General features: G+C 32.6%; 1 protein-coding gene across 1 annotated transcript; it reads right to left on the bottom strand.

Moving 5' to 3' along the window:
- Positions 1-1,562: 1,562 nt before the first annotated feature.
- LOC109161044 (transcription factor TCP15-like) lies at positions 1,563-2,994 on the bottom strand. The gene has a single exon (XM_019309350.1). It carries the CDS (start codon positions 2,709-2,711, stop codon positions 1,746-1,748), a length of 966 nt encoding a protein of 321 aa, XP_019164895.1. The 5' UTR covers positions 2,712-2,994; the 3' UTR covers positions 1,563-1,745.
- Positions 2,995-15,407: the final 12,413 nt, after the last annotated feature.

Here is a 15,407-nt window from a genome sequence, read left to right as displayed (position 1 = left end):
GGAGTTGGAGATTCAATCTTTTGGGAGAATAAATAAATTAAACTATTCAACCAGTTTGGTTGACGTGAGTGACCGTGCATTCTCATTCCTTAAGAGAGGCCGGGAGTTTGAACCCCCTCTCATATGAAAAAACCAATCTGGTCAGTACTTTGCCCCTTAATTGAGTCAGCCCAATGCAAATGAGATTAGTCTCAGTATGAGTTCAAAGGTGTCTCTTACATTTAAGACTGCTCAGGACACTTAATGATCTGACCAAAAAAAAAAAAAAAAACTAAACTATTCAATATGTGTTTATATATATAGAAACAAGTTTTATTAGTGTGAGAGTTCGAGATTTTGTATGCAGCTTGCTACTTGCTAGGTTTTTCAAAAATACCATTTTCACCATTTCTTTATGCCGTCTGAGTTGAAAAAAACTAAATCATTCTTTTAAGTTTTCTCCAATGAAAATGTATTAATTATTCAACATTCTTTTATTTAGTGGGTCCTTCAATTAAATAATATCAATGAGGGATTCCAAGAGGTAATAACATAAAAGGAAATAAGCATTTTCCTTTATTTTTACCATAGAGAAAAACATATTGAACTGAAGTATATTATTGTAATGTGAATTGTAAACATTCAGATTATTTAAATTAACAACAGTAGAGCAAGGAATATGTATAACTTTTCATAAATTATGTAATTGATTGAACATACACCGCTTTCTAATTTTAGATATCAATAATTTTACGATCATTATTGTTAATCTTACCATAAAATTTTAATCTTATGCCATTAAATCATAGGCTTCTTGATATTCAACCAAATAAAATTACACAAAATATTCAATTGTATTCCTTAACATATATTCGAGGAGTGTTTTACACTTTTAGTCTTCTGACTATTGTAACTCTTCCAAGTTTATTATTAGATCGATTATCGATTCCTTTAACATTTAATTTGTGCATAATAATCATCAAACTTTTGCTACATTTGGTTATTTTGAATTTTGATTAATCCAATATCACTGCATTCAACTGTGTGCAATGGTTTACATACTTCTCAAATTCAAATAACAGATCGAAATATCTTTTCAAATAACTTACATAAGTGTCATGTAAGAAATTTTGACTAGGGATGGATGAAGAATTGGTCGGAATAACAAAATGTTGCGTGCAGAAATTTAATAGTTATGCATCAGATATAGAAAAATTGATAATTAAGAAAACAAAATGAAAGTAGCTCTATATTCAACCCAATTTCAGGCTAACTTTGCCAGCAATTCTCAAAAAAATATTCTAATATTAGGTTTATGAGTAATTGAAGATCAAAGTATATTGTAATTATGCAAACTTATGTTAAATAAGGAGCAGTATTGACTATTTGTGCTTCAATACTGTATTGTAACAGAATCAGTAGTACTCAAAAAAAATCGAAAAACCTTAAATAATACATATATAATTAAATCGCATGCACTTTCTTAATTTCATTAAGAAAATGAAATGTCACCCTCAATTATATATATAACAATATATATAATTATCATATCTCTGGCCTTCAATATTGGAACTTCATATTCATAACACTAATAACTGTATATTATTATATATTATGAAATTAAAAGGAAATTTAAGCAAACTAACAAGTAATTAACAAGCCATACATTATTATTATTATTATTATATTGTTTTGTGATTGATTTGATTATATATAATTATTAATTACTTAGAAAGGAAAGGAATGTGGAGTTTTTGGTTCCTATCTTACCGGCTATCATCCATTGATGACCTAAAACCATTTAGTGTGGCGGCGAACATGCCGGTGGGCTGGCCTTCCGCCACCGTGCCGCCGGCGTTGCTAACTGCCACCACCGGCGTCGGGAAGTTCATCAAATGCAGTCCGCCGCCGTTATTAGGATTGGTGGCATGGGCATTATTAGCCCACAAACACGGGTCGTGGCCGCTAGTACTAGGATGATTATTTCCCATTCTGTACAACGTTGTGGTGGCCGGAATTTGTCCCTGGCTGGCCGGAATGCAGCCGGAGCTCGATTGCAGCATGTAGCTTCCGGGGCCGGACATGTAGTTGTGTAACGCCGGCGTGTGGTGGCGATCCCCGGCGGCCGCCTCTTGCTTGGCTTGTAACATGGTGGCGACGTTCACTTCATCGCTGCTACTGTGATTGCCATAGCCGAAATTCAACGCCAACGCGGCGGCGGCGGCGGCGGGGGAATATTCCGACGAGAGGCCGAGCATAATCCGCCGCTGCGACTCCTCCATGAGGCGCAGCTGGGAGTAGCCATGGAAGTAGCTGTTGATGTTTCGTAGATGAGAGGAAGCGGACATGGTGGAGCCGGAGCTCCGGACGGAGATGTTGAGAGAGGTGAAGTTGGCGGGGATGGTGCCGGTGCCGGTGGCGGCGATCACGGAGGGCTCGGCTTGCTGGAGCAGCCACTCGATGGTTTCGCCGTCGGACTTGTGGCCCAGCTCCTTGGTGAGCTGGAAAACCCTAGCGGCGGCGGTGGCCGGCATGCGTATCCGGCGGCCCCGCCCGTCCACCTTCGTGTGCCGGTCCTTCGTGGAGGCCCTCTTCGCCGGAGCTTTCTTGCTCAAATCCTGCAATTGGTTCACTACCTGTGGAGCAGGAATAATGGCAGTGGACATATCTTCTGTTTTCTCTAGCAATTGTAGTGGAAAGTTGAGGCGGCCGCCATTATTTTCAGCTTCCATGATAGACAAAACTTCTTAGCTTCAATTCAATGGAGGATCTCGATCTGGGTTGACCGGTGGGGGGTGGGGGGGGGGGGTGGGAAGCTTAGCTAGATAGCTTTAGCTAGGACTACTACATACATGTATGTATAACTACAATACATATATACAGCTTTGCTTTGCTTTGTTGCTATATATCTTTCTTTCTCTTTGAGATTTTTTTAGGTTTTCTCTTTCTTGAATGACAGCAGAGAGAGAGAGAGAGAGAGAGAGAGAGAGAGAGTGGGAGCTATGAAGGGGAAAGAGAGAGTGCTAAGCTTTAAGCAACAAACACAATGATGAGAGTTACATGATTGACAATCTCTTTATTATCCACTGTATAATTTTTTTTATTTTATTCATTTATTTACGTGCCGTCTTAATCCTAAACACCCCAGTATCTCTCAATTATATTCATCTCTCTCTATATATATATAGCATAATGGTTCATGGCCTCACTTGATATGGCGATAGTGTGGTGGACAGTTCAAATTTTACTGGAAACATGAATGTGAAAAAAGTTCAGGATTCAAATATCACTAAAAACATGATTGAGAAAAAAGTCGGAGAGATGATGGAAGTAATATGAAGACTAGTTAGAATTGTACAGGTAGGCTGATTGTGCGACTCGAAATTTATTTTTGTGTGTGAGTTTAGATTTAGTATAATGGTAATGCCAAATAGAAAATACAAAGTTAGTGGCAAAGTTATCAATAACTTTCATACATAATCACTTATAGAATAATGTTTCTCTATTGATTGAGAAAAGTATGTTTGAACAGATATTACAATGTAATAGAGTCAGTAGCATTCAAAAAAAAAATTGCATCATCTCATCCACACCTATGATTTTATTTCTCTCTCATTTATAACCCTAATAGGGTGTTTGGTAGTCAGGAAAGTTCAAACTTATACGAAAATTTAAAAAGTGAAAAATTATCTCACGTTTGGTGTAACCTTTGACTTAGAAAAGTTCGGGTCAATGAAAATTTAATTTCACAATATCAGGAAAGTAAATCTCACCTAGGGGAGGTAGAATTCTTTTTCGGGGTGACTAGAAATTTACCACATGTATTCAATTACGTATTTGTCTTTTTTGGTGCTAGGTTAAAAATCATTAGAAATATAAAAAATTTGTTTCTCACACCAACGGCAAAGGATAACAACACTATTTATCGAATAAATTTGTCTCTCTCAACACTTTTTTTTTTTTTTTTTTTTTTACATAATACAGTTTATAATTTTGAATATTCTTATTGCAGACTGTAATTTTTGGCATATAATTTATTAATTTACAACTAATTTATTAAATTTTCAATTATCCGTTATGTTTTTTCTTTTAAACGTTTGTACATAACAAGATTATATTAGAGATTTGAGAGAAAAAAAAAAAAAAAAAAACATAGGAAAGCTACTTAAATGAACCAAACATCTAATTAATTTTTAGGTAATTTAATTATTATGTTTTTAGGATAACACCAAACATGTTAATTAATTTTTCCTGCAAAGTTATTTCCATCAAATACATTATACATTCTTGGAAAATATTTTACTAGAAATTTAAATGATGAGAAAGTATCAAACACCCTTTAAAACATTTCTTTTATATGTCTTTTGATTCATCGAAAATATTTTTTCTATGAAGTATTGAAAATATAATATAAATAATACATGTATAATTCAACTATTAATTTAATATTTTAATTGAAATAATCACATCATTCAATTTAGTATCATAGTTAAGTCACTTAACCTTTTAGTTAAGACGAAACACATATATAATTGGAAAGCTTATTATCATCATTGTTTATACCCTAGCCTTATCTATGTTGCGTGTGTGTGTTTAATTATATATATATATATATATATATATATATATATATATATATATATATATATATTAAGTTTCAGCGCGGGTGCATGTTTCTCGTGCGGTTGTGCGGTGAGTAATGTTTGTGAGTTTTGTACTTAAGGTGCATGAGACTTGTGCTTAAGGTAGTGTGTGAATTTTGTACTTAAGGTGCGTGTGTGTACATAATGTGAGTAGTTGTTGAAACTTAAGGTGCATGAGTTTTGTGCTTAAGGTGCGTGAGTTTTGTACTTAAGGTGCGTGAGTTTTGTACTTAGGGTGTGTGAGTCTTATGCTTAAAGTGCGTGAGTCTTATGCTTAAGGTGCATGAGTTTGTGCTTAATATGAGTAGTTTTTGAAACTTAAGATGCGTGTGTTTTTGTGCTTAAGGTGCGTGAGTTTTGTGCATAAGGTGCGTGAGGGTTGTGCTTAAGATGCGTGAGTTTTGTGCTTAAGGTGCGTGAGTTTGTGTTCTGAAGGTATTTTGTTTGTGTGCTTAATGTGCATGTGTTGTGTACTTAAAGTGCGTCAGTTTAATTCTTAATGTGAGTCCAACCGCACGGGAAGCCCCTCCCGCACCGGATCCCTTATATATATATATATATATATATATATATATATATATATATATATATATATATATATATATATAGGGATGCACTCAGGTGCGAATAAGTGCTCAGGAGAGAAATGCGAACGAATCAGCGCGCGACACGTGTCCAGATCTAATAACTTAAAAAAAAAACGCGGTGGCATTTTCATAAATAATTGAATATCGAAGTGCAAGTAAAATCACTTACAAGTGCACCTACTTTCACCTATAAGTGCATGTAATTTTGCCTTGTTAGCATTCACTTTCCGCAAACATTCATGCACCTGGGTGTGCTTATAACTATAGGTGCAACTACTTATAAGTATAGGTGCACCTACTTTCATCTATAAGTGCATGTAATTTTGCCTTGTTAGCATTCACTTTTCGCAAACATTCATGCACCTGGGTGTGCTTATAACTATATGTGCAACTATTTATAACTATAGGTGCAACTACTTATAACTATAGGTGCACCTACTTTCACATATAAGTGCATGTAGTTTTGCCTTGTTAACATTCATTGATCTGAGTTCAGCGGGTAGTAATACCCCTGAAAACCACTCGCAAACATTCATACACCTAGGTGCAACTACTTATAACTATGTGTGCAAGTACTTAGAACTATAGGTGCAACTACTTAGAACTATAGGTGCAACTAAGTATTGATGCTCAGTGTAAATTTTTACTTGCACCTATAATACATTTTACATGCACTTGTAATACATTTTACTTGCACTTCGATGTTCAATTATTTACGAAAATACCACCGCGTTTTTTAAAAAAATTAGTGTTTCTCATCCATTAGATCTGGACACGTGGACGAACAGAATTCATTCCTATTTCGCGCTTAGGCGAAGCATTTGCACCTGAGTGTGATTCTATATATATATATATATATATATATATATATATATATATATATATATATATATATATATATATATATATATATATATATATATATATATATATATATATATATATGTTAGAGATCAAATGTGAATGTTATGCCCAGGTGAAACATGCGGTGAGATGAGAGCCATTGATCTTGTTAAAATCAACGTCGAGGATTAACAAGGATTAAAAAAAAAGAATGCGGTGGCAATTTGGTCATTTTCCGAATTTGTCAAACTTAAGGTGCGTATTTTTTGTACTTAAGGTGCCTCATGTTCCTTCTTAAGGTGAGAGGTTTCTGTGATTAAGGTGCATCAGTTATTCAGTTGAGAACTTAAGGTGCGTTTTTTGTTGAAACTTAAGGTGCGTCATTCCAAACCTTTAGGTGCGTCTTTCCTTACCTTAAGGTGCCCTTTTAACACTTAAGGTGCGTCATTTTAACATTTAAAGTGCGTCAGTTGTAAACTTAAGGTGCATATGTTCTACGCTTAAGGTGTGCCATTTTTATACTTAAGGTGCACGATTTTACTACTTAAGGTGTGTATTTGTAATACTTAATTAAGGTGCACCATTTTTATAAACTGAAGGTACACGATGTTAAGATTTAAGGTGCGTCATTTGCGTTGTTCTAACTTCTAACACCTAAGGTGTGTCTTTGTAACACTTAAGGTGCACCATTTTTAGCCTTTGCTTCTTCCTTCTAGGGGCGCATTTAAAAAAAAAAAAAAAAATCATTGATTTGAGCCGTTGATCTAGATTTGATCAACGGCTCAGATCTCACCGCATGTTCGCACCTGGGACCTCCTTCGCACCTGATCTTGACACTATATATATATATATATATATATATATATATATATATATATATATATATATATATATATATATATATATATATATATATATATATATATATATATATATATAGGGAAGGGTTCAGGTGCGGGTATAGCTTCCCGTGCGGTTGTGCGGTTAAATCTGAGCAGTTGATCAAATTTAGATCAACGGCTCAAATCAATGAAAATTTAAAAAAAAAAAATGCGTGCCTGGAACAAAGAAGTATAAGCTAAGGTGCACCAAGTGTTAGATCTTAATCACAAACTCACACACTTTAAGTACAAAACCAACACACATTAAGCACAACTTCACGCACATTAAGCACAAAACCCACGCACTTTAAATATTAACTCACAGACTTTAAGTTTCAACAACTACTGACATTAAGTACAAAACTCACGCACATTAAGTACAAAACCCACGCACATTAAGCACAAACATCACGCACATTAAGCACAAAACTCACGCACTTTAAGTATTCACTCACAAACTTTAAGTTTTAACAACTATTCACGTTAAGCACATCCCCACGCACATTAAGCACAAAACACACGCACATTAAGCACAAAACTCACGCACATTAGTCACAGATCTGCTCACCTTAATTTTGACCTAGATGCAAAAATTACAAAATTACTACCGCGTTTTTCTTTTAAAACATTGATAATCCTGGACGTTGACTAAAGCGAGATGAATGGCTCAGATTAAACCGCACAACCGCACCTGAAGCCCTCACCCGCACGAGAACCTAAATATATATATATATATATATATATATATATATATATATATATATATATATATATATATATATATATATAATTTACTTGTGTATAGTTTTCATTTTGCAAGCTTTAACAGAGTGAGTTTATGAAGCTATTTTTCACTCTTTTAGATTAGTTCTTTTTTGTTTATTGTATAGAAAGTGACAGCTTTTGCTGGTTGCTAGAGAATTTAATTATTGAAGGTAGGATGAGCAAAGGAATTACAAGTTTATTCCTGCTCCTTTTACAGAAGTTGTAAATGTTACGGAACCATAAATTTCTAAAGTAAATTTCATTATTCAAGTTTTATTTTATTTTAACATTATATCAACAGAAATAGACACCCATAAATTTTATTTATTTTTTAAAAATAAAATTTGTGAACCATCTACAAAAAAAAAAAAAAAAAAAAAAAAAAAAAAAGAAGAAGATAAAATTACTAATATATTTAGTGATAATTTTGATTTGTTGGTAATTATGAATCATAGGTGAGTAACTAACTTGGTTGGGGTGAGTGGCTCTGCACTCTTATCCTTTAAGAGAGTTCATGAGTTTAAAAACCCCTCTCATATGAAATATATATATATATATATATATATATATATATATATATATATATATATATATATATATATATATATCAATATGGTCAGTAAAGTATATCACTAATGGACCTAATGTGTATTTTTAAATTAGTGTTTCAGAATTTATTAAAGTAACATTCGGTATCCTGGCGTATATCAATGCAAGATTATCAAATTTTTTCATAAATATAAACATTTCAAAAATGAATAACTATATATGACACATGGCAGAAATGTTGGATTAACTGATTGTCAAGCTGTTTGTGGTCTTATTAATGGTGCTTTGCCGAATTTTTCTTACGCAGGATGTGTGATTAGTGAATGCCGTGATTTTCGTCAACACTTTGAAGTAGTGTCTTTTCAGTTTATTTCTCGATCAGTGAACAAGTTTGCTCACGCTCTTGTGAGAGATGCTCGTTCTCATACTGGTTCGTCTAGTTGGTTTTCTTCTATTCCTCATTGTATTGAACATTTGATTTAATGAAGTTTCTTCCTTTGGTTTTCAATATATATATGTCCTGTGGCAGAAATGTTGGATTAACTGGTACATTAACAATTTTAGAGGGAAACACCCTCACTAGCTAGATAGTACCCTAAGTATAGTTTTTGCAAAACAGCACCCTATTAATTGGCGTGATCCATGCTTTCTTTTGTTGCCACTTCCGCCAGAAATGAATTCTTGATTTGATCTAGTCCCCTGGTGTGTTTCACTGCAATTTAGTGTCTTGGCGCGGTGCACCTTCAAAAACAGAACCAAATCCTCCTCCCCCAAAAAGACAATGATAATAGACATAGTTTTTCATATGTCTGTAAATTAGGTGTACTGTTTCATCAATGTCAATGCGTGATTCTAATTAATTGATCAAAATTCATGTTAAATTCTATATATTTTTTTAAATAATATTCATATTATATGTTTAACAATTATGTCAATTTTGATCGAGGTGAGGTTCGAATCTAAGACCTTCCTTATAAAAAACTAAGTTAACACTAATAAATAGTTAATAAAATATTCTGTTACTAAAGTTTACACTAACAGAATACAAGTGTGTTTAGGAAAAGTAAATGATATAATAGATGGTAAAATAGGAAAAATTAAAAAAAATACTAAAATCAAAATAATATGAACCATTTATTTCAATAAACAATTACACCAACCTTTTTTAGTTTTCGTTAAAAGTATAACTTTATTGGCTCTTATTAGATTTGTAGATGTAGATAATCATTTCTTTTATATTCTAAGGGGATATATACATGTTACATTTTATTGGACAAATCTAGTAAAAAAATATAATCACTAAAAGGAAAAAATATATATATATATAACTATGGGAAGGGAAGGGTTAGAGAGAAAATAAAAATAGAAAAAATAGAGTGATTTGATGAGGATATAAGGGTAATTTGAGAAAGGAAAATTTGAATTTCTTCAATATTTAAAGGTGGTACCATATAGTACAATTAATGAGAGGGCAGAGTCCTTTTAATTGTGGGTTGGACAATGGACAGTCCCCTGAGTCAGACACCAAGTGCGAGAACCTGCTTATCATTCAATCCATAAACACCTGCACTATGACCTCCCCCCACCCCCCAAACTTCCTCTCATACAAAAAATCAAATAATTCACTAAAACAAATTAAAATAAACTTTGTATTTGCAAATATTATAAAATTGTATTTTTTACAGTGTTGCAAAAATCCCGTCTAGGCACCGATTAAGGCGATATGCGCTGGCCGGCCGCCTAACATATCACCATAATCGGTGGTCTAGGCGACTGGCCAGCTAGGCCTCTTAGGCACTGACTAGGTCGTCCAGTCGGCCGATTAGCTATTGTTTTTTTTTTTTTTTTAAAGGGTTATTTCACTCAAAACGACATCATTTTGAATGAAATAACCATATAAATTGTTCAAACTCTAGATGTTTTTAGGTTAATATTTAATATTTTAGCATTAACTATTATAAAGTATTAAATACTTTATAATTATCAATTCTTAAAAAATTAAAAATTTTTAAACAAATTAAAAATTTAAAATAAAATAAAAAATACACGGGCGCCGGCGATTAATCCCCGCCTAAGCGTTAGGCGCCCCCCGAACGCCTAAGGAGCGCCTAACGATTTTTTCAACAATGATTTTTTATTTTAAAATAGTCTAAATTCAATAATAAATGTATTTTATTTTTTTGAGTTCGGAACAAGAATATTGATACATTCACCCTTGGATTGAATTGACTATTACAATACATGCAACATAAGAGACATCAATGCTAGCTAATTGATAAATTTATGTATATATCATTAAATTATGGTTTAAAGTTTAAACTCTAAATTAATACATATAGGCATGGAGTTTGATGTTGCTGCGAATCACAATGCTGCAAGAGTGATATGATGGGATTGTAATGAGTTACATTTATCTCTCTCTCTCTCTCTCTCACACACACACACACACACACACACACACACATATATATATATATATGGAGTCTAATATAATGTTGCTATGTTAGAGCAATTGTATTAGTGTTGGTTTTTTCACAAGTTTTTTGAAGTCATGTAACATAAAGGGAGGGAGAAAAAGAAGAAGGAAAAAAGAATACAAAAAGTTTTTTTTTTTTAATTTTAAATAATTAAATTCTTGTTACGCGCCCTAGCTGGTGCGTACAGTATACTTGCGTGCAGTGTTGGGCGTGGCATGTGCAACCAACGCGCCTGTTAAGTGAGTAACCTTTTTTTTTTTTTTTTTTTTTTTTTTGCAGCGGGTCTCACAAAAAATTATATTTATAGGAGTAAAATTTCTCTCTTTCTCCCCTCACCGGCCTCTCTCTCCCACCTCAGCTTAAAAATTAAAAAAAAATCAACAAAGAATCACTGATGGGATTGCTCATACACACAAACACATGTTTGAACTGAACTAATTGTTCCAATTCCTAACAATCATAAATTCTCTCTCTCTCTCGGGTACTTGAGCGCCCCTCAAAGGGGAGATTAGACATTAACTCTATGTGTCCTCACCATCAGCGTCTGCTTCAAGCATGTTTCCTATGCCATCCGGGGATTCTCTCAGATTATAGTCCCCTAGTCCCAGCTTGGCCCAAATTAGCTAAGTAATTTGTACACTTGTTTCCTTCCCTTAGCACGTAAAAAACTTTTACCACAAATCCTAGTGGGACCAAGTTTATCAATCCAAAAGAGGGGTAGCCGCCCCTTAGATCATGTAAAAACCTTTGTTGATAGCGCCTACCACCGCCTCCGAGTCAATTCTACCTCCATCTAAGACAACCATATCTCTCACCACCTTGAGGCCTTTCCTAATTAAGCCCCCAAAGCTCAGTCGTGTACCTATTCGCTTCCCCAATTTTAACTGAAAAGCTAGCCCACGACCATCTCCCTTGATGGTTCCTGATCAACCCCTACACTCGCCAACCCAAAAACTACTTCTATGACTTTAAAATTATGAATTTAAATCATAATTGAACTAGAATTGATGTTATATATAGTACTAATTTGGACTAAATTGTGATATGCTTAGTTACACCACAAAGGTGAGTGATCTCCAAATCGACTAGCTTAGTGGAACTTTATTGGCCAACACCTAATTAATTAGGTTTAAATTCTTCAAAAATATATAAGGTTGAAATGAGAACATGGTTCTCTTATAAAAAGTGAAGATTGATCATATTCGTCCATCAGTGCTCATCATAATTGAGAGTTTCAGTAAAAAACTAAAAATAAATAAAATTTATCATTATTGCAAACTTTTAAGTTCGTAATATTTATAAAATTGACTCCACTTATTTATTTTGATCTTATTTTAAGCAACTCTCTACAATTGATCTACCCAAATAAATGGATTAAATCAATCCACACATTTTACTTTAGAGCATATTCTTATCTGCCCATATAGGGTCTAACACCAATGAGAACTAGGCTTCACATGAGAACGTGCAGAGTAATCTCATCTATCCATCTAAGATGATCCATGGTTGAAAATTAAATTAAGAAAAAATATGGTGACATTTATGTAATTATTATTGTGCATTCGGAAACCCTAGATAATACATTCATTGATAAATGACAGTGCATTTGGAAACTCTTTTCCAAATGCACTATCAAGAGACTCAACAAGAGTTTCTAAATGCGTCAAGCGTTTCCAAATGCACAATGATATATAATTATATTACATAAATGTCATTGTGTTTTTCTCTCTCTTACTTTTAGCCATTTATCATCTTAAATAGACGAATGAAATGTATCCACACGTTCTCACGAGGAGCCTAGTTCTCATTTGAACACACATATATATTCACTTTAAATTCATTTACTAAATGTTTACCTCCAATGATTTTTTTTTTTTTACAATTCATTCAATGAAATAATATTTCACTTACCAAAAAAAATTAATTAATTAATTTAAACACCTAGGCATGTAAGTTTGGAACTCTAACAAAAGATGAAAAAGAAAACCAATCATATAAAAGTAAAGAGGGAGATATATGATCAAGTGGCTATCCATATATCTTATTCCTGTAATCATTGTGTCCTTACCTTTCTGTTAATGGAGTAGTAAATCAATCATAGCTGGGATTTCATAATGTTGAAATTCCTCAACTCGTTAAAATATAAATTTATTGAAAGTTGGAAAGGATTACTTTCTCTATTTTTTTCTCCTTTAAAAAAAAATTAAAGTTTATCCTTTTCTTTAGTCCATCTGTTTCCCATTCTTTTTCTTATACCAAACTAATATCTGAAAGATGTTGTAACAAGATCGAGAAAGATATTAGAGAGCAAAACCGGCCACAATATCATTATTTATCTTCGAATCCAATATATATAAGATATACATAGTTCTTGTCACAAAATATGCAGAGTTTTAGTAAAACTATAAGTCTATAAATGATGATGACCGATATATATTATTATAATAGGAGCCATCTAGTAATATCTACATTTAATTTATTTATTTACAAAAATCCCTTTGAACATTACTACATTTTATTATGTCTCGTTAAAAACTTTACTGAAAAATCACATTCAGAAAAACCTAATTGAAGGAAAAAGTACCTAATATATATGTATTCTTGTGTTGCATTATATGTCTTGTTATAGAACCTTTAATTAAGGAAATTATATCATAACACAATGAAAGGAAAAAAAAAAAAAAAAAAAAGTAAACATTTGGTCATCAAGATGCCATTTTTAAGATTTAATTAAGAAAAACCTCCAAAAAAAAAAAAGGGATTTAATTAAGAAAATGTAGTTCCCATGAAGATAACAATCTTCTAAACCTACACATTCTAATATAATAAATATGTCTTTCAAAGTAAGTGTAGAAAGGAATTTGGTAAACAAATTTGTTAGATTATATTGTCACTAGTGCTCAAATGACAATGAAATATATTAGCGTCTATGCCGTCCAATGACTATATATAACTATGCGGTTATGACATTCATCAATTGCATACCTAAATTTATTAGTTACTATCAATGATATTAAGTAGCAGATCGAATTTAATGTCCACCATATAGGATATTATATTTGATCAAAATTATCAATTATGTGTCTTTACATAAACCCTTAAACTATTGATCTTGTTGTATATCACACGACCTTATTATTCTCATTTCTCTTTCTTACAAAGTTACAATCACCCATTATAACTTGTAGGGTTAATAATATTTGGTGTACTTATTATAGAAAGAATACAATTCTTTTTAGTGAGTTTGAGCTATGATTTAAATGCTCTTTTCTATCTTAAACAATTAGGGTAATTTTGACGTTTTACTACTGTTTTAATTTCTAGATCTAGATTATTATACAATATGAGCAATCATATTAGAGACAAAACATGTTGAAAACTATAATATTTTTCATAAATTTCTCCAGTATTCATAAAATTTATGAATTTTTAAATCAACTAGATTTCTTTCAGTTTCAAAAGATATTTAAATTCGATTGTTCTGCATCCCCAACATTATGATTATTTGGTGCACCCATATTTTTTTTGGTGTGAGGGGGGGGGGGGGGGGGGGGGGGGGGGGAGGAGGTGGGCTTGCTTTGCAGAAAAATATTTCCAAAGACAAAATTCTTTATGAGATTTCAAGAGAAATGAAGGTTCTGTACTAGATTTAATTTTACACGGATTCTTATCTTTTACACCGGTGTGTAGATCTCCTACATTTATGGCTTCAAAGGACATCAATAGATATATTCGATCAGCACAAGTTATAGACTTCACCTTAGCTTTTAATACAGGCTCAACCCGTTTTATTGAACCCATTTTAACAGCTCTAATCCTGAGTCACCAAAGAGTTCTCCTTCATAATAACTTAGTTCCTTTTGTCTTCTATTTGGGTCTATCCCTTCGAGTGATTAAAAAAGAAAGTGAGTCACAATTTTTATTCCTTATTGAGTATTTAAAAGATAGCATACAAGTCAATAATTATATTCAATACTATCACCCTAATAATCTTGAGTCCATTCTAATTAATTCAAAATTGATGCTTCACAATTTAAGAAATACGAAACCCAAAATCAGTATAATAAAAGATCACATTATGGCAAGTACAGTCAAGTGATGCGCCATGCTAAACACATGAAGATCTTTCCTGGCTAAATTTTCATTGATTTCTGTATAGTGAAGCATAATTTAATTTCTTTTATTTATAACGAAATCACTAAAAAAATGATTCTATCCAATTGAAAATTTAGACCTAATGTTTGTCAAAATAACTCTAGAACTTCTGCAAGACTTTCATAGGTCAAGAATGTATTTAATTGATACGGTGGTCCTATTTTTTCGATTAACATAATGAAATTTGTAAAATACAAAATAATAAAAATGTTGATTATTATAAATAAAGATATGAAAATTGTAAAATACAGATGAGACGTTTGGTTTAATGACCTATTAATAAAAAGACAACTACTTGTTTGAAATGAAGACAATAACTGATCGACCGCATTCAGATGTGACTATACCAGCATAGGAATATAATAATTCATTGGATCCTTCTTAATTTGAGTTGGTTAGCTATAAACAACTTTATTATGGTCCTTTACTGATTAAGATCATATACGGGTTTCATGAAATAACTAATAATAATACCTCAAAAAAAAAAAAAAAAAAAAAAAAAAAGGGCTTCGGTTAAGTTGTTTATCG

This window comes from Ipomoea nil, unplaced genomic scaffold, assembly GCF_001879475.1.
Source record: "Ipomoea nil cultivar Tokyo-kokei standard unplaced genomic scaffold, Asagao_1.1 scaffold2921, whole genome shotgun sequence".
Lineage (NCBI taxonomy): Eukaryota > Viridiplantae > Streptophyta > Magnoliopsida > Solanales > Convolvulaceae > Ipomoea > Ipomoea nil.
Note: the sequence above shows the minus strand (reverse complement) of the source record. Positions and strands in the feature narration are given on the sequence as shown.